The sequence below is a fragment of the Dendropsophus ebraccatus genome, chromosome 5 (assembly GCF_027789765.1).
Source record: "Dendropsophus ebraccatus isolate aDenEbr1 chromosome 5, aDenEbr1.pat, whole genome shotgun sequence".
Taxonomy (NCBI): Eukaryota; Metazoa; Chordata; class Amphibia; order Anura; family Hylidae; genus Dendropsophus; species Dendropsophus ebraccatus.
The window spans coordinates 4,251,878-4,272,461 of NC_091458.1; the positions used below are offsets into that span (position 1 = coordinate 4,251,878).

Consider the following 20,584-nt stretch of genomic DNA (forward strand, 5'->3'; position numbering starts at 1 on the left):
AGGTTTCGGCTGTACTGGAATGGTCGAGACCTACTACCTTGAAAGAAATCCAAAGATTCCTAGGGTTCGCTAATTTTTATAGAAAATTTATCCAAAATTTTTCATTGATTGCTAGGCCCCTTACTGATTTAACAAAGAAGGGAGCAGACCCAACCTCTTGGTCACCTGAGGCTGAACAGGCCTTTGTTCAGTTAAAAGATAGATTTGCCTCCGCTCCTGTATTAGTGCATCCCAATGTGGAGTTACCATTTGTGGTGGAAGTGGATGCCTCTGAGTCTGGTGTCAGAGCAGTTTTATCTTAAGGAAAAGAACCTTATACCAATTTGAGACCCGTGACGTATTTCTCCAGAAGGTTCTCCACTTCCGAGGTCAATTATGATATCGGAAACAGGGAGCTGCTGGCTCTTAAGTGGGTTTTCGAGGAGTGGAGGCACTTTCTGGAGGGTTCTAGACACCAGGTTACAGTTCTGACAGACCATAAAAATCTTTTGTACCTGGATAAGGCAAAAAGGTTGAACCCTCGACAGGCCCGCTGGGCATTGTTTTTTTACACGATTCAAATTTTTGGGCACGTATAGTCCCGGCACCAAGAATGTAAAAGCTGATGCCTTATCTAGGAGTTTCGGTGTCTGTGAGGAACCTGAAGTGCAACCAGAAAGTATTCTATCCCCTGGTACTGTACTAGCCAGAATATCGGTAGATCTTAGAACGGCTATTTTGGAGTCTCAAGGTGATGCTCCCACAAATGTTCCTCCAGATAAGCTTTTTGTACCTATGAATCTCAGACTAGCAGTACTAAAAGAGGTGCACTCCTCGGTTCTGGCTGGTCACCCAGGCATAGCAGGAACAGGGTATTTGCTGTCACGTTCTTGTTGGTGGCCTTCCTGGCAAAGGGATGTCCAGGAATATGTTCGATCATGTGAGACTTGTGCCCGGTCTAAAACTCCTAGGTCTTTGCCGGAGGGTTTACTTGTACCCCTCCCATTGCCTAGCAGGCCCTGGTCTCATATCTCGATGGATTTTATCACGGACCTTCCCCCTTCTCAGGGGAAGACTGTGGTGTGGGTAATTGTGGACAGGTTTAGCCAAATGTGTCATCTGGTTGCGTTAAAAAAACTTCCCAATGCTAAATCTCTAGCAAGTCTGTTCATAAGTCATGTACTCCGCTTGCACGGTATACCTACAAACATTGTTTCGGACAGGGGGGGTCAGTTTGTGTCCAAATTTTGGAAAGCTGTTAGGAACCGGACAGTCAGTGAGCCCTAAGCTCAGCCCGCCCACTGTCCTCTACCTACTTGCCACAATCCGCCCTAAGATGGCGGTGAGCAACTGGGCGGCAGTCCCTGCACTGGCTAGGTGGGACACAAAGACAAGACAGACAGACAAAACACAATAAAGAATAGTCGACAGTCCGGGTCACAACAATCGGGCAGCACAGTACAAAATCACAATCCTATAATCAGAGTCAACAAACAAGCGATATGGTCAGGGGCAGGCAGCTAGCAAGGATAGTCAGAACACAAAGCAGTAGTCAGGAGATGCAAAGAAACAGAATCCACAAGCAGGCAGAGACTAAATCAATAACCGGCAATGATATCCCAGACTGAGGTAGTTATATAGGAGGCCGGGGCTCTGATCCAGAACATCATTGGACCATCCCCCTGATCTCCAAGCACAGACAGCTGAGAACAAAACAGATTCACTGGCAGGAAGACCTGTCAGTCACAGCAGAACCAAAACACAGATTAACCATGACATGGCCAGACAGAACTCAGCAGGTGAAGTCGGGTGTGTCTCCCACCCCAGGTGAGCAATAAACCAGAGTTCACACACAGCAAAACAAAACACAGAAACAGGATACAAGAAAATCAGTGCCTTCTTGGCCGAACAGCACGAGCCGAGGGATGCATAATGCTCTGCAGAGATACCATCCTGGCAAAAGCATTCTGTGGTCTGCTTGGTATCTCACTATCTTTTTCATCTGCCTTTCACCCTGAGACTAATGGGCAGACCGAACGTGTGAATCAGTCTCTTGAACAATATCTAAGGTGTTATGTTTCAGACAATCAAGAAAAATGGTCTGAATATCTACCTATTGCAGAATTCTCTCTCAATAACCATGTACACACCTCTACACAACAATCCCCTTTTTTCTGTAATTATGGTTTCCACCCAAGATTCTCTACAGTACCCAACTAAGAAACGCAATTCGCTTCTGTAAACGAACTTACGCGGAAACTGTGCACAGTTTGGGCAGAGAGTCTGTTGACACTAAAAGATGCTCAACAAAAACAAGCTAAATACGCTAATCGCAAACGTCGTCCCGGTCCTAACTATATTCTGGGGGATAGGGTCTGGTTGTCAACAAAAAACTTGCGTCTCCGTGTACCGTCTGCCAAATTCGCTCCCCGATTTATCAGTCCCTTCCCCATCATAAAAGTCATTAACCCGGTATCTTTTGAACTACAATTACCTCGTTCCCTCCGCATACATCCAGTGTTTCATAAAAGCCTACTCAAGCAATACATTCCTCCTGTGGTCTCTTGTCCTCCACCTTCTCCAGTAGTTGTACAGGGGGAATTGGAGTTTGAAATAGAGCGAATCCTAGATTCTAGAAAAGTGCGCAGGTCCGTACAGTATTTGGTTCATTGGAAAGGCTATGGTCCGGAGGAACGAACATGGGTTTCCGCCAAAGATCTCCATGCTCCTGACTTGGTGAAAAAATTTCATTTGTTATATCCCACCAAGCCTGGAGGTCCTTGTGAGGGTCCGGAGGCCCCTCCTCAAGGTGGGGTTCTGTCAGCGTCCAAGCTGCGCGCTCTGCTCTCTGCTCTGACAGCGTCCCTGGCGACCAGCCTGGCCGGCTGCTGAGGGCGCGCCGGTGGCGTCCATAGCGGCAGGCCAGGTTGCTGAGGGGCGTGTCAGTTCATTCTAGTTATCTGCTGCAGCCTGGGCTTCCCTGCCTCTCTGGCTGAGCGGAACAGCTGTGTAATCAAAGGGAGATTGACAGTTAACACTGCCAATCAGATAGTCCTGTTATCCTGGGACTAGGAGCCCAGCCCCTATAAGTATCATCCCCTATCCCAGTACTTTGCCTGTGATAGAGCCTAGTACTCCTAGTGTTTCTTGACCTCGCGTTTTCCATGACTTAGCTATTCCTGTTTACCCGACCTTTTGGCTTGTATTTTGACTATCCCTTGGACTCGTTTTTGTACCTCGCCGCTAGACTGTTGCTGACCCGGAATTCTGACCTCGCTCTGTTGTGTGTGTCTGTCTTGTTTTGTTTTGTGTTGCACCCTAGCAGTACAGGGACTGCCGTCCAGTTGTCCGTTTGCCACCTAGGGCATCTGGGGCAAGCAGGTAGGGCCAGTGGGGCGGGTGCCAGCTTCAGGGCTCACCTGTCCTTGTGTCTCCCTGTCCCTATCCTGACACCCGTAAGTCTAACATCTATAGTAGGTAAAGTATTTGAGGGGTTTGTAAGAGATGCTATACTGGAGTATATATATATAGGAGATGCTATACTGGAGTATATATATATAAGAGATGCTATACTGGAGTATATATATATAAGAGATGTATACTGGAGTATCTTAATGAAAATAATCTTATGAAGCAGCATCAGCATGGATTTATGAGGGATCGGTCCTGTCAGACTAATCTGATCGGCTTCTATGAAGAGGTAAGTTATAGACTGGACCTGGGAGAGGCTGTGGATGTTGTGTATCTGGGGGAGGCTGTGGATGTAGACTGGACCTGGGGGAGGCTGTGGATGTAGACTGGACCTGGGGGAGGCTGTGGATGTAGACTGGACCTGGGGGAGGCTGTGGACGTTGTGTATCTGGGGGAGGCTGTGGACGTTGTGTATCTGGGGGAGGCTGTATATGTGTATATAGACAGGACCTGGGGGAGGCTGTATATGTGTATATAGACAGGACCTGGGGGAGGCTGTGGATGTTGTATATCTGGACTTTTCAAAGGCATTTGATACTGTGCCGCATGAAAGGTTGGTCTACAAAATGAGGATGCTGGGACTCGGGGAAAACGTATGCAAATGGGTAAGTAACTGGTTGTGTGATAGAAAACAGAGGGTGGTCATTGATAGAACATTTTCAGATTGGGTTTTAGTTACTAGTGGGGTACCACAGGGGTCAGTGTTGGGTCACAGTTACTAGTGGGGTACCACAGGGGTCAGTGTTGGGTCCACTTCTTTTTAATATTTTTATTAATGATCTTGTAGAGGGGCTACAGAGTAGAATCTCCATTTTTGCAGATGATACTAAACTGGGTAAAGTAATCAGTACAGAGGAGGATAATATCATATTACAGAGGGATTTGGAGAAGCTAGAGGCTTGGGCAGTAAAATGGCAAATGAAGTTTAATGTGGATAAATGTAAGGTTATGCACTTGGGCCGTAGAAATAATAAATACAGTTATGTGCTAAATAATAATAGACTGGGTAAAACTACTTCCGAAAAGGATCTGGGGGTATTGGTGGACAGTAAACTCAACTTTAGTGATCAGTGCCAGGCAGCAGCTGCCAAGGCTAATAAAATAATGGGATGCACCAGAAGAGGTATAGATGCTAAAGATGAGAACATAGTTTTGCCTCTTTATAAATCACTGGTCACCACATATAGAATACTGTGTACAGTTTTGGGCACCGGTATATAAGAAGACTGCTCTGTCGGGGAGCCGAACGGAGACACCGGGTGCCTGGCTGTGACTGCCGTCTGTTCCTGCTCATGTGGCCACCAGGAGAGCTGATTACAGGTGGGATGGAGCAGTATTACGGAGCCTCGCGGCAGAAGCACTAGGCCACGCCCCGTCTACTTTTTACTTTATAATACATATGTCCCTTAATTTTTTACTTTTTATAACATGTGTTTCATACAATACAGAAAACCTGAAGGGGTTAAGGTTTTCTTCAAAGTCCGGACAAAGTCACGGCCAAGAATCTTATTATGTTCCTAAGAAAGACACATGAAGCTGCAGAGACTCATTTACTAGTAGTAGTCATTGTGCAATGTGGGTGGGTTCATACTACGGAATACTCGTGGACAATGTCCATGGAATTCAGTCTTGTGTCCGCGCGCACGGCCGCGCGCCTTTCCACCAGCTCCATAGACACCATTCTATGGGCCGGCGTATTCCGCTATCCGCCGAAAGAAGTGACATGTCATTTCTTTCGGTGGATAGCAGGATATGCCGGCCCATAGAATGGCGTCTATGGAGCCGGCGGAAAGGCGCGCGGCCGTGCGCGCGGACGGCCGACGGAATTCCGTGGAGTTTATCCGCGAGAATTCCGTAGTGTAAACCCACCCTAATACTGAAACCCTTCTCTTGGAGGCCGGAGTGTCCCTGGAGATGTCACTGTGACTCTATAATAACCTCTGACTGCTTAGGTAACACAGAAGCGGCCATCGATGTCCATGTCCATGACCATGAGCCGCGGTAAGTAGTGGAGTCCTGGGGGAAACATGTCTGAAGCTGACCCCAGATGTTGAGAGGTCGTATCTTTGTTGATTATACATTGCCGTAGAAAAATGTTTTACTTTACAATAGTTTAGAAAGTTGAATGGGTGGTCACTTGTCTCCACCATGGGTCAAACCAAGATATAACTCTGTGGAGTAGATGGATATCATTTATGATCTGCGTTCTGATCTATCCTCCCATCAGCTGCCGGTCACCTGGTTGTAGATGATAGATTAGTTTTTTCTTTTACTATTCATTGATATGATTATTTTTTCAGATTCGCTGATATATATGAACATCTCAGATGCTGTCAGATCCGACCAGACATAACAATAAGTAATAACACTTTGAATCTCAGCCTCAGTTCCCCTTTCTTCCTGGCCGGAGTCCCGGGACTAGAAGATGTCCATGGGTGGATTGCTTTGCCCGTCTTTTTCATGTACTTTGTTTCTTTGTTGAGTAATTTTTGTGTTTTATTCATTGTAAAAACTGAGCCGAGTCTCCACCAATCCATGTATCTCCTCCTCTCTATGTTACTGTCTTCTGACCTTCTCAAGTCTAATTCCACCATCCCCAAAATGCTGTTTATCTTCTGGTTGAAAAATCGAGACATCAGCTTTGAGGGCTGCCTGGTCCAGATGTTCTTTGTCCATTCCTTTTCCGTCATGAGTTCCTCGGTGCTCTTGGCGATGGCCTTTGATCGCTATGTGGCAGTGTGTCACCCGCTGAGGTACGTTACCATTCTCACCACCACTCTCATCATGAAGGTTGGTGTATTGGTGGTCATGAGAGGAACTATCTTGGTATTCCCATACCCATTTCTGGTGAAGCGGCTGCCATTTTGTCACACCATTGACCACACCTATTGCGAACACTTAGCAGTAGCCAAACTTTCCTGCGATGACATCAAACTCAATGTTCTTTATGCCTTAATTTCGGGAATCTTTGTGGGACTAGATTTAGTTTTTATTGCAGCATCTTATATATTGATAGTGAAGGCCGTCCTGAGGCTAACATCCCGTGAAGCTCGGCACAAAGCCGGGAACACGTGCGTCAGTCACGTCTGCGCCATTCTTGCAGGTTACACCCCAGCGCTCTTTACATTGGTGTCTCAGAGTTTGGGGAACACAAAGTATCATCCACCCAAATCATTCTGTCCAATCTCCACCTGGTCTTCCCTCTTATGTTAAATCCAATAATATACGGAATCAGTACAAAAGAGATTCAGAAGAATGTGAGGAAATTCTTGAAGCTATAATATAAATAGCGCGATTTAACCGGACTTACATTATAGTCTATGGATTATTACTGACCCTAAGAAGATGTAGAACATCAGACACAGGTCCATCGAGAAGAAGGCAAAGAAGCAGCTACACCGATCTCTGTGCTGTCTGATCACCCCACAAAGTTTTCCAAGCTAAATTTTTATAAGCTGTCTCTTTCCTACAGGCCAACCTTTACCTCCATAACCTCAATCCCTCCCTCCGCTCTATTTCCGCCCAGGGGCAGATTAACTTCACTATGGGCGCCGGGCTGTTCACCAAGCTTGGGGCCCCCAACCCACAGTAACTATGGCGACACTAGCTTTAGTCTTTTATCTCCATAATGCAGCCTGTACAGGACCTGGGGTGACATCATTGTCACACAAGGTCCTAAGTATGTTCTCTAATGTTACAGCATTGTCTCCTGGCTGAAGTTTGGCCCTGATTTGAGCTCAGGGCCCCAGACTACCGCCCGAAACAGACCTGTTATAATCTGTTACTGATTCCCCCATGTCCTTTGGAACACAGGTGCTCAGTACTGTACCCAATCTTCTGGCTGGTGATTCACAAGGGCTTGTTATGAGCATTGATGCCTCTTATATTTCACAGTATGCAACACCTGGCCTGGCCCCGTGCAATGAATACGTGGGAGTGCTAGCCCTACCAACCCAAAGTACACATGTTCAGAAAAGAAGAAAAGGAGTGAAAAAGCATTGGACTGCACCTCACTAGTAATCTGTATCAAAAAATCCATTTACATAAATGCAAGGGACAGAGACATTTAAAAACAATTGAAATCCAAAAAGCTCACTGGCCATAATGTGGCCCAGTGAACTAAGACCCACCAATACAATATCTAAAGTGGCAGCCATAACAAACAATAAATAAAAATACTAGACAGATATAAAAATAATCAGTATATAGCAATAATAGCCAATGGGTGTTAGTATAAAGTGTTCTGTGCTAATCGAGAAGACTACACCCCATACATAGCTGCCAATGCACCAAAAAGATGAACAGAGTCAAGTGAAAGTGCAAAGAGATAAATATATGATACAGACAATATGGCGGTCACATGGGGGGCCAGGACAGAACATCCCAAGCGTTCCGTCACTCAGACCTTATCAGGGATGAAAGGATAGTCCCCTAATGTTCCGATATATAGGTAGAGTAATAATCCATGCTGAAAACCTGGTGTGGGGCAAGAGAACAGTACTCACACAGTGTATGGGGATTCACAGGCAAACAAACCGGCATGGATCCGGCGCCATCTTGTTGCAGTCACATGATCGGGTGTATCTTGGCATGATCACATAATAGGTTGCGCATATGGTAACACTGTTAGTTTGTGTCTCGACTATATGGTCACTAACAGTGTCTATATATTGTGTCCACTCATTACTGCAATGTAATATGTCCAATCTATGCAAATATGAGTAACATGCATGTCATAAGCTCACCATCATGGCTTTAGGTAGGGGTAAGGAGGTGGAGAAAGACTTGGTATACCGGGGGTAATCAAGCTCCCACTGAAGATTCCCCCAAGTGGACGGGGATTGTCAGTAAGATACGTCGGCACTTAGCAGCTTTGTCTTACTGGGGATCAGTCCTGCTGTTAAGAAGGATCCCAGGTGTAGACAAGGGTGTCCCAGCTCACGGTTACCCCACCGCTAAAGCTCAGCACAGTATACAGGTAGTCTCAGTCTCTCTTTTCACAGTAAGGCTCCTCTCACTATCCTGACTGGATCAGAACTAACTAAAACAGGGAACTCATACTATGTAGGGTTGTGTGACAGGAAGAGAGAAGAATAGAGAGCGGGCAGTGTAGAGTGTCTGCACCTGTGATTGGACAATATATAACAGTTAGGCTAAACCTTTTACATACTACAGCTGTGCACAGAGGAGAGTGAGACACCTAGTGGCTGGAGAGTAAACTGCAGCTCCTAGTGCTTGGTGTGTCACCTGACTGAGTTACTTTACCATGTGGTTACAGACTTAGTGAACCCCCAATACTGGGACACTACAAATCCATTATTTTGAGTATTGCACTTTGACTGTATCTGTAAAAGGATTTATCCACAACTGATTTGTCCATGTGGGATAAATTTCTCTGTTGTAAATGTGCCCTGATCGGTCTTCACTATGGGGCTTATTGAAGTGCTGGGGCCTGACATCAGTATGCAACACAGTGTTGGTGACTGACATCAGCAGCCGAAACACACTGCTCGTGACCGACATCACCTGACACACACTGCTGATCCCCGACATCACCTGACGCACACTGCTGGTCACCGACATCACCTGACGCACACTGCTGGTCACCGACATCACCTGACACACACTGCTGTACACCGACAGGACCTGACACACACTGCTGATCACGGACATCACCTGACACACACTGCTGGTCACCGACATCATCTGACGCACACTGCTGGTCACCGACATCACCTGACACACACTGCTGGTCACCGACATCACCTGAGGCACACTGCTGTACACTGACAGGACCTGACACACACTGCTGGTGACCGACAGCTTTCCTGGTAGACCTAGGGTGCCATCTAACTTGTCTAGATGCCGAGAGTCGAAAGCCGAGCGTTCAGGTTTGGAGAACTGTGCTGAACCCAAAAAGTTTGACAACTCAACTCATCATTAATGTTAAGGTATTCTTTAAAGCTTGGGCATAGCCATGGCTAATCTTATTGTGTTCCCAAGAAAGACACAAGAAGCCGCAGAGACTCATTTACCATAATTGGCTTTAGTTGTGTAATAATACTGAAACCCTTCTTTTCGAGACCTGAATGTCCCTGGAGATGTCACCGTGACTGTATAATAACCTCTGACTCCTCAGGTAACACAGAAGCGGCCATTGATGTCTGTAGGAGAAGGTCTATGAGCCGTGGTAAGTAGGGGGGTCCTGGGGGAAACATCACTGAAGCAGCTGAGAGAGTCTGGGATGGTGTCATTCTTGAGTTTTTGTATTATTTTATTTAATTACAAGGTTTTTGTCTTACAGTATGGAATACAGATGAGAGTGGGCACTTAACTCCTACATGGGTCAAGATACAAGTCTTGTACAGCTCTGCCATGTAGATAGATATCATGGAGCTGCGGATGAGCTGTGTTCTCTTCTATCCCCCCTCTACCTCCCATCAGCCACCGGTCACCTGGTTGTAGATGTCAGAGTAGTATTTTATTTTACTATTCATTGTTGTGTTTTTTGTTTCAGATTCACTCGCTGTAGACATCCGGGCCTCGTGATTTGTGACCAGATGATGGTTATTAGTAACACTATGAATCTCAGCCTCACTTCTCCTTTCTTCCTGGCTGGAGTCCCGGGACTAGAAGATGTCCATAGGTGGATTGCTTTGCCCGTCTCTTTCATGTACTTTGTTTCTTTGTTGGGTAATTTTTGTGTTCTGTTTATCATAAAAACTGAGCCGAGTCTCCACCAACCCATGTATCTCTTCCTCTCAATGTTATTGTTCACTGACCTTGTCCAGTCTAATTCTACTGTCCCCAAAATGCTGCTTATCTTCTGGTTCAACAACCGAGAGATCAGCTTTGAGGGCTGCCTGGTCCAGATGTTCTTTGTCCATTCTTTTTTCAACATGAGTTCCTTGGTCCTCTTGGCGATGGCCTTTGATCGCTATGTGGCAGTGTGTCACCCGCTGAGGTACGTTACCATTCTCACCACCCCTCTCATCATGAAGATTGGTGTATTGGTGGCCATGAGAGGAATTCTCTTTGTATTCCCATACCCATTTCTGGTCAAGCGGCTGCCATTTTGTCAGAGCCACATTATTGAACAGACTTATTGTGAACACATGGCAGTAGCCAAGCTTTCCTGCGCTGACATCAGGATCAATGTCCTCTATGGGTTAATCGCTGTGCTCTCGGTCGGAGTAGATTCTGTGTTTATTGCAGCATCTTATACCGAGATAGTGAGAGCCGTCCTGAGGCTTCCATCTCGTCAGGCTCGGTACAAGGTCGGGAACACGTGTGTCACCCACATCTGCGTCATCCTTGTGGGTTACATCTCAGCGCTCTTCTCCATTGTGTCTCAGAGGTTTGGGGAACACTTGGGGTTGTCTATAAGAATCATTCTGTCCAATCTCTACCTACTCTTTCCTCCCATGGTAAATCCAATAATATACGGAATCAGTACAAAAGAGATTCAGAAGAATGTGAGGAAATTCTTTCCTTTGCGTAAGTCATTGAACCTATAATATAGAATATTCTGTCTGGTTCTGCCGTCCTCTCATTCCCTAATAACCTCAGTGAAAATGTGTGAACTCTCGCATGGAATCTCAATGGCCTCTAAAGCAAAGGAGAAAAATGTAAAATCGTTTCTAGATCAAACTACTGTCTAGCCACTCTGCACAAAATATCTCCTGAGATGTCAGATCCATGCTGGTGGTGGTGGTGAGACTGGGGACATGTTGTATATCTGGTGGGTTTGCCCTGGAATTTGTAAATTCTTGGACAAGATCTTGGATACTCTGCCAAGACTTGCTGATTCGCCCCAATTGGCAATGTTGTCAAGAATTCCCGGGTCTTTTGCTGAGATCAAACAAGGGATCCTAGGACATTTCCTTATAGCAGCTCATATGGCCGTCTCCTTCCATTGGAAGATGTCTCACCTACCTCGCTGAATGGGTAGAAAAACTTGGGGAGTTGGGAAGAATGGAAGAAATCATCACAGAGGCTCACAATAGATCCGATAAGTTGAATAAAATATGGTTCCCCTGGCGTCTGTTCACTAACCAGCTAGTTTTGAGGCACATCCTATACAGAAGGGTAGGGTTGGCGTAGTTATTTATGCTGCCATGTCTGCTCCCTTCCATCCTTATTGAGTCCCTGTTAAACTCACTGCGGACAGCAACTAAGGGCCCTATTCCACAGTAACGATAATCGTCCGGATCGGCCCCATTTGGCCCCATTCGGCCGATTATCGTTCGGTGAAATAGAGAGAACGATCAGCCGATGATCGTGTCATTTAGGGCCAGTCCTAAAATCATCGTCCCCCCACCGCGCATCGCTACGGTTGAATAGCGGTGCGCGGCGGGCGACCGACGATTTGACAAGCAGCAGCATCATACATTACCTGCAGGGCTTCTTTTCTGCTCTGTCTACATCCCCGGGTCCCGCTCGCTCTATCTTCAGAATGGCCAGTCAGCTGATGGATCGCTCAGCCAATCACAGGCCAGGACCGCCGCGGCCTGTGATTGGCTGAGTGAGGCCTGTCAGCTGACCGGCTATTCTAAAGATAGAGTGCGGGACCCTGGGATGAAGACAGCGCAGAGAAGAAGCCTGGACAGGTAATGTATTACTGCTGCTGCAAGGGCTGCAAGGACATTGGTAACGATATCCCTGCAGCCCTCGCTTAGTGATCATCGGGCCGTGGAATAGGCCCAGTAAATGAGCAGCGATCTAGCAGATCGCCGCTCGTTTACATCGTTGATCGGGCCCTCCTCGGCCCATGGAATAGGACCCTAACTCCCAACTGCCTTGACTCCTCCCACCGGGAACTAAGTCCTAACTACAGGGGTTTGTGTAACCCTGCCTGTGATTGGTGGGGGCTTTGTGTGTGCTGAGAAAGGATGGAGAGGATAGGCTGAGGAGAGGAGGGAAAGCCCCTGCACCTATGATTGAAAAAAAGGCAACACGTGACATACAATAGTTAACCCTTGGAACTTCCGCTGTGCATAGAAACAGGTTACAAACAAACACAGTAGTGACACCTAGTGGGAAAAACACTAACTGCAGTGGATACCTCATCCCACTTGTTTGAACCCGAGGGAGTTACCTTACTCAGGGGCAATAATGTGGTGACCGTGTGTTGTACCTTTCAGTGCCCAACCGCCGGGATGATGATATGTCGGTGGTTGGAATACAGCTCAGCCAGTGATGGTGGTATAGTCGTGACACCAGTGCTAACTCAGCACACAGGTTTGATGGGATACCTGTTTTGTTTAGTGGCTGGCTATATTGACCCCCAATGGTCTGTGACCTGCCGGGCTGTAATGGGTCCCTTGGGCTCTTATCACGGTGGTCCGGAGTGGATAGATGACCCAACCGGACTGTCGGTACCACCACGCACAGAAAGGGGGTAATGACCCAATGATGGTGTAACCTGTGTGTATAGTCCTATTAGAATAAATAAGGTGATCTTTACTGAAAGTCTCTGACAATACAGGATAGTGGTGCAACAGGTGACTTCTGAGATACAGACTTGAGTTCACTGAATCTGTGCTGAGAGACCAATTTATTGAGAGAGAGAGTGAGTATCCCAGGGTGAAATTACACTCCTCTTTAGATACAGTTATGTCCTTGGATATCTACATTCATCAACCAGAACCCAAAATTGGGAAGGGACCGAGGTGACCCTAAATTAGTCCTACCATTTAATAAGGACTATAAGCAGGTGGAAGCTATTATAAAGAAAAATTGGCCGATGTTGAAGGGAGATAAACATATTGGGGGAACTTTACCCACACAACCCCCCATTATTTATACAAAGGCTCCCAATTTGGGAATGAAGGTGGCTCCGTCAATAAGAAACCCTGAAATCTTAAATATAGGCAACACATGGTTACAAACACCTGATTTCCATAGGTGCGGGACGTGCAGCAATCCCCAGAAAGACCACAATGGTGGAATCCACATCCAATGGGTTTAAGTGGACGATTAAAGATTGTTTGACTTGTCCCAGTAAGGGAGTCCCCTACCTCATACAGTCTGGAGGCCCTAAGCCTTATGTTGGACGAACAAAAAAGACCCTGGAAAATTAGAATAGCGGAACACGTCTATAATATAAAAGAAGGGGACAACAAGCCCCCTGTCCCAGCATTTCATTGAACTTCACCAACAAGAGACATGCAGTGTGATCTATACAGCTATACTAATGGTTAGGAAGGACTGGAGGGGGGGGGTCCTGAGAAAGACCTCCAGAGCCGTGTCTCAAAATATATTCAAATTCGACTCCTTGGAGCCCGGGGGGTAGAATGCAGATTTAGAACTCAATGCTTTTATATGAGGATGAAGGCTCCTCTCCCGCATCCCGTCCTTACCAGGCAGTAACCACCCATGCCTGGACGGGGTCCGAGGGACGACCCAACCACCCGAGTGTCCTGTGTTCTGGCCACTGTAAAAATGGGTCTTGGATTGTACTGTAAGACTCATTTTGGATTTTCCTCTAATCTGAGGACCGGACGTTCTATAGATATGAGGATCCTTGAAATAACTAATAGAACCTATATTTTTTCGAATTGCATATTTGTGTGAGCGTGATTAATACCATTCTGTCTTTTTGTTTTTTATTTTATCTTATGTGTATGTATGTGTTAGGACTCGGGCCGTGCGTTCGGCTCTGCGTCCATTTCAGCCATATTGCTTCTCATGTTTTTCACCTCCTTTGCTCTGCTATTCCATGTTGTAGCAGAGGCCAGGGGTTCACTCCCCTGGCTGATCAGCTTAGGTGTTGTGTATCTTGACCTGGCGTTACTGTGACTTTGTACTTCTCATACCTGACCTTTTGGCTTGGACCTAAACTATTCTTACGATCACGATTTTGTACCAATACTAACCGGCTGTTACCGACTCGGACCTCTGACCTCCCCTTTTGCCTGTTTGTACTTCTTGTCTCTGTTTTTCGTGTATTCACTTTACCAGGTTAGGGAACGCCGCCCAGTTGTCCGCAGCTACTTAGGACTGTTGTGGCAAGTGGGTAGGACCAGCTGGGGTGGGTGCCAGTTCTAGGGCTGCACTCGTCTTGTTTTTCCAGACCCCCTACCTGACAGTATGTGTGTATGTATAAGTATGTATGTGTTTGTGTATGTGTATATATATATATAATATACTTTTTTTTAATTATTATCATTAATATTTTTTATTATTATTATTTTATCTTTTTATTTGAAATATGATTTTATGTTTATTGCAGCATGATCGATCAAACAAACTGAGCTTCCAATATTGTAGCATTTAAATTGACAGCTTTGAAGCTAGGATGGTAAAAAGAAGAAAAGGAGACGGCTATGTGGGAATGAATGTGGCCTCCAACCCTAGAATCCAACCCTAGCTGCAGATTGTCGACCTGGTGCAATGAGTCACACTGCTGATGTGGGAAATGTTCTCTGAGACATTAGCAGAGCTGTAAAACATTTCCCACATTCTGCTGGTGCGAGGAGACTGAGACCGCATCCTCTTGTGGTCAGTGCGGCCGCTGCTAGACCTCATCTGACCGCTCAGGAATGGGATTTCCTGGGTCATTTTTGGTTTCTTCTCTTTTGTCCAAACCACTTGGCCCCGTGCTGAGGTGATTCTTCACAATTTATATTATTTTATATATTTTATATTGTATATTGCATTGTATGTTCTTTTTAGGGATTTCTCATAGGTTACAAATAAATGTTATATATTAAGGCTATGTTCATACAACGTGACAGACCGGCCGTTCTGTGACCCGGCCGGGTCACAGAATGGCTGGTCTCTGCCCGGATCTGTCCGGCCGCAGAGCTCTGATGTGGGTGCATCAGCACGCGCCCGCATCAGATCTTCCCCCTGCACACTATGAAGCGAGCGGCCAGAGCTTCATTGTGTGAACTGACAGGGTTTCCTACGGCCGCAATTCGCTGAAAACTAATGCAGAAAACTAACAACAACGGACATACTTTTACGTAGTGTGAACATAGCCTAAGTGTTCTAAGAAGCTCCTATTTATTACGATTATATATAGACCTGATCTATTCTGATACAGATTTATTTAGTTATATGTATGTGCATAGAAATAGATCTATATTGATCCAGAGCCCAGCATATAGATCTATATTGATCCAGAGCCCAGCATATAGATCTATATTGATCCAGAGCCCAGCATATAGATCTATATTGATCCATTTACACAATTCTCATCTATTATTTGCTACTTTACATCAGTATAAAATTGGACTCATATTGACCACAACTGGGGAACATTAACAAGATCTCGCTTAACCCCTTAAGGACCAGGCCCAAAATCACCCAGTGGACCGCGCCAATTTTCATTTTTGCGCTTTCGTTTTTCCCTCCTCCCCTAAGAGCTCCAGCACTCTCAGTTTTCTATCTACAGGTCCTGTAATGGCTTATTTGTTACAGGAATAGTTGTACTGTGTAATGGCGTCTCTCATTTTACCATAACATGTATGATGGAACCCCAAATATATTATGTATGATGGAACCCCAAATATATTATGTATGATGGAACCCCAAATATATTATGTATGATGGAACCCCAAATATATTATGTATGATGGAACCCCAAATATATTATGTATGATGGAACCCCAAATATATTATGTATGATGGAACCCCAAATATATTATGTATGATGGAAGCCCAAATATATTATGTATGATGGAACCCCAAATATATTATGAATGATGGAACCCCAAATATATAATGTATGATGGAACCCCAAATATATTATGTATGATGGAACCCCAAATATATTATGTATGATGGAACCCCAAATATATTATGTATGATGGAACCCCAAATATATTATGTATGATGGAACCCCAAATATATTATGTATGATGGAACCCCAAATATATTATGTATGATGGAACCCCAAATATATTATTTATGAAGATATAAATAGGTGACATCGTAAAAAAGAGCAATATGGTGACGTTTGGGGGGTTCCTGTGTCTACGTAATGTACTATCTGGTAACAGCGAAATGATACTATTACTCTATAGGTCTGAACACAACCATATGCAGGTTACACAGATTCTCTAATGTTATATATATTTTTTAATGAAATCCTTTAGTTTTGCAATTATTTATTAATAAAATGGGCCTATTGTGACGCTTATAACAGTTTTATTTTTTCACCTACGCGGCTGTATGGGGCGTAGTTTTTTGCGCCATGATCTCTAGTTTTTATTAAACCATATTTGTGATGTTTTGATCACTTTTTATTATATATACATACACACACATACACTACCATTCAAAAGTTTGGGGTCACATTGAAATGTCCTTATTGTTGAAGGAAAAGCACTGTACTTTTCAATGAAGATAACTTTAAACTAGTCCTAACCTTAAAGGGAATCTGTCACCCCCCGTGCCGGGGTGACAGGCTCCCGACCCCCCGTTAGAGCCCCCTATACTCACCTAATCCCGCCGGGTCCCGCTTCTGGATCCGGTCGGGTGATGAAGATCTCAGCCGCTGCAGCCCGGCGCGCGCGCTGAGAGATGAGTCCAACGCTCATAGAGAATGACGGAGCGCTGGACTCTGCTGTCATTCTCTATGAGTGTTGGACTCATCTCTCAGCGCGCGCGCCGGGCTGCAGCGGCTGAGATCTTTATCACCCGACCGGATCCAGAAGCGGGACCCGGCGGGATTAGGTGAGTATAGGGGGCTCTAACGGGGGTCGGGAGCCTGTCACCCCGGCACGGGGGGTGACAGGTTCCCTTTAACCCAATCCACTCTATACATTGCTAATGTGGTAAATGACTATTCTAGCTGCAAATGTCTGGTGTTTGGTGCAATATCTACATAGGTGTATAGAGGCCCATTTCCAGCAACTATCACTCCAGTCTTCTAATGGTACAATGTGTTTGCTCATTGGCTCAGAAGGATAATTGATGATTAGAAAACCCTTGTGCAATCATATTCACACATCTGAAAACAGTCTAGCTCGTTACAGAAGCTACAAAACTGACCTTCCTTTGAGCAGATTGTGTTCCTGGAGCATCACATTTGTAAGGTCAATTAAGCGCTCAAAATGGCCAGAAAAAGAGAACTTTCATCTGAAACTCGACAGTCTATTCTTGTTCTTAGAAATGAATGCTATTCCATGCCAGAAATTGCTAAGAAATTGAAGATTTCCTACAACAGTGTGTACTACTCCCTTCAGAGGACAGCACAAACAGGCTCTAACCAGAGTAGAAAAAGAAGTGGGAGGCCGCGTTGCACAACTAAGCAAGAAGATAAGCACATTAGAGTCTCTAGTTTGAGAAACAGACGCCTCACAGGTCCCCAACTGGCATCTTCATTACATAGTCCCCGCAAAACACCAGTGTCACCATCTACAGTGAAGAGGCGGCTGCCGGATTTTGGGCTTCAGGGCCGAGTGGCAAAGAAAAAGCCATATCTGAGACTGGTCAATAAAAGAAAAAGATTAAGATGGACAAAAGAACACAGAGATTGGACAGAGGAAGGCTGGAAAAAAGTGTTGTGGACGATGGATGATTCCAAGTCTGAGGTGTTTGGATGACAAAGAAGAAGGTTTGTGAGACGCAGAAGAAATGAGAAGATGCTGGAAGAATGCCTGACGCCATCTGTTATACATGGTGGAGGTCATGTGATGGTCTGGGGTTGGTGCTGGTAAGGTGGGAGATTTGTACAGGGTAAAAGGGATTGTGAATAAGGAAGGCTATCACTCTGCACCGCCATGCCATACCCAGTGGGCAGCGCTTGGTTGGAGCCAATTTCATCCTACAACAGGACAATGACCCTAAACACCTCCAAATTGTGCAAGAACTATTTCCAGCAGAAGCAGCAGCTGGTATTCTATCCGTAATGATGTGGCCAGCGCAGTCACCAGATCACCACCCCATTGTGGGAGCAGCTGGACCGTATGGTACGCCAGAAGTGCCCATCCAACCAATCCAACTTGTGGGAGCTGCTTCTAGAAGCGTGGGGGGCAATTTCTCCAGCTTACCCCAACAGATTAATAGCTAGAATGCCAAAGGTGTGCAATGCTGGAATTGGTGAAAGAGGAGGATTCTGGGACGGAAGCAAAGTGTGATGGAAGAACAATGTTATTTCACATACAAATCAGTATTTCTAACCTTGTCAATGTCTTGTCTCTATTTTCTATTCATTTCACAACGTCTGGTGGTGAAGAAGTGCGACTTTTCATGGAAAACACTACATTGTTTGGGTGACCCCAGACTTTTGAACAGTAGTGAATATGTGATGGGGTCACCATACAGTATATATTATGTATATGTGACGTGGTCACCGTGCAGTATATATTATATTTGTGTGATGGGGTCACCATGCAGTATATATTATATATGTGATGGGGTCACTGTGGAAGGATATGGGGGTGGAGGGATATAGGTTGAAATGGGGGGTTTAACACGGTGTTACAAAAGAATGGTTGTAGACTAATTTATAAGCATATAATATCATAATATACATAATTATGACGGATGGTAGACTTCTACAGTCATGGTCAAAAGTTCTGAGAATGACACAAATCTTCTATTTTCCCATGATCCTCTGCCCTCTGGTTTTTCTGTGTGTTTGTCAGATGTTTTTATCACATACAGAAATATAATTTCCATCATATTCTGAGTAACAGAAGCTTATACTGACAGAATGAGTTACTGCAGCAAGTCTATAATATTTGCAGTGTTGCGGCTTCTTCTTCAGGACCTCTGCAATTCTCCCCGGCTGCTCTCATACAACTTCTGGACCAAATCCTGACTGATAGCCGTCCATTCTTGCACAATCAATGCTTGCATTTTGTCAGAATTTGTTGGTTTTTGTTTGTCCACCCGTCTCTTGATGATTGACCACAAGTTCTCAATGGGATTAAGATCTGGGGAGTTTCGAGGCCATGGACCCAAAATCTCTCTGTTTTGTTCCCTGAGCCATTTAGTTATCACCTTAGCTTTATGGCAAGGTGCTCCATCATGCTGGAAAAGGCATTGTTGGTCACCAAACTGCTCTTGGACGGTTGGGAGAAGTTGCTCTTGGAGGACATTCTGGTCCCATTCTTTATTCATGGCCGTGTTTTTAGGCAAGACTGTGAGAGGGGCGATTCCCCTGGCTGAGAAGCAACCCCACACATGAATGGTTTCAGGATGCCGGTTACAGTTGGCATGAGACAAGACTGGTGGTAGCGCTCACATCGTCTTCTCCCAATAAGCAGTTTTCCAGATGTCCCAAATAATCGGAAAGGGGATTCATCAGAGACAATGACTTTCCCCCAGTCCTCAGCAGCCCACTCCCTGGACCTTTCCCCCAGTCCTCAGCAGCCCACTCCCTGGACCTTTCCCCCAGTCCTCAGCAGTCCACTCCCTGGACCTTTCCCCCAGTCCTCAGCAGTCCACTCCCTGGACCTTTCCCCCAGTCCTCAGCAGTCCACTCCCTAGACCTTTCCCCCAGTCCTCAGCAGTCCACTCCCTGGACCTTTCCCCCAGTCCTCAGCAGCCCACTCCCTGGACTTTTCCCCCAGTCCTCAGCAGTCCACTCCCTGGACCTTTCCCCCAGTCCTCAGCAGTCCACTCCCTGGACCTTTCCCCCAGTCCTCAGCAGTCCACTCCCTGGACCTTTCCCCCAGTCCTCAGCAGTCCACTCCCTGGACCTTTCCCCCAGTCCTCAGCAGTCCGCTCCCTGGACCTTTTCCCCACTCCTCAGCAGTCCACTCCCTGGACCTTTTGCAGAATATCAGTCTGTCCCTGATGTTTTTCTGGAGAGAAGTGGCTTCTTTGCTGCCCTCCATGAGACCAGGCCTTGCTCCAAGAGTCTCCTCAGTCTCACAGTGCACAGTGCAGATGCCCTCACACCTGCCTGCTGCCATTCCTGAGCAAGCTCTGCACTGCTGGTAGCCCCATCCCGCAGCTGACCACACTTTTAGGAGACGGTCCTAGCGCTCGCTGGTCTTTCTTGGGCGCCCTGGAGCCTTTTTGGCAGCAATGGAACCTCTCTCCTTGAAGTTCTTGATGATGCGATAGATTGCTGACTGAGGTGCAATCTTTCTAGCTGCGATACTCTTCCCTGTTCGGCATTTTTGTGCAGTGCAATGATGACTGCACATGTTTCTTTAGAGATAACCATGAT

General features: G+C 45.8%; 1 protein-coding gene across 1 annotated transcript; it reads left to right on the plus strand.

Annotated features, from left to right (window-relative positions):
* The first annotated feature begins 10,010 nt into the window (after positions 1-10,010).
* On the plus strand, positions 10,011-10,967 carry LOC138793327 (olfactory receptor 52P1-like). Its single transcript, XM_069971852.1, has one exon. The coding sequence runs from the start codon at positions 10,011-10,013 to the stop codon at positions 10,965-10,967; it is 957 nt and encodes a 318-aa protein (XP_069827953.1).
* The last annotated feature ends 9,617 nt before the right edge of the window (positions 10,968-20,584 follow it).

Excerpts from the sequence above, each read along its gene's own strand:
- LOC138793327 (XM_069971852.1), top strand. The coding sequence starts at position 10,011 with ATGATGGTTATTAGTAACACTATGAATCTCAGCCTCACTTCTCCTTTC.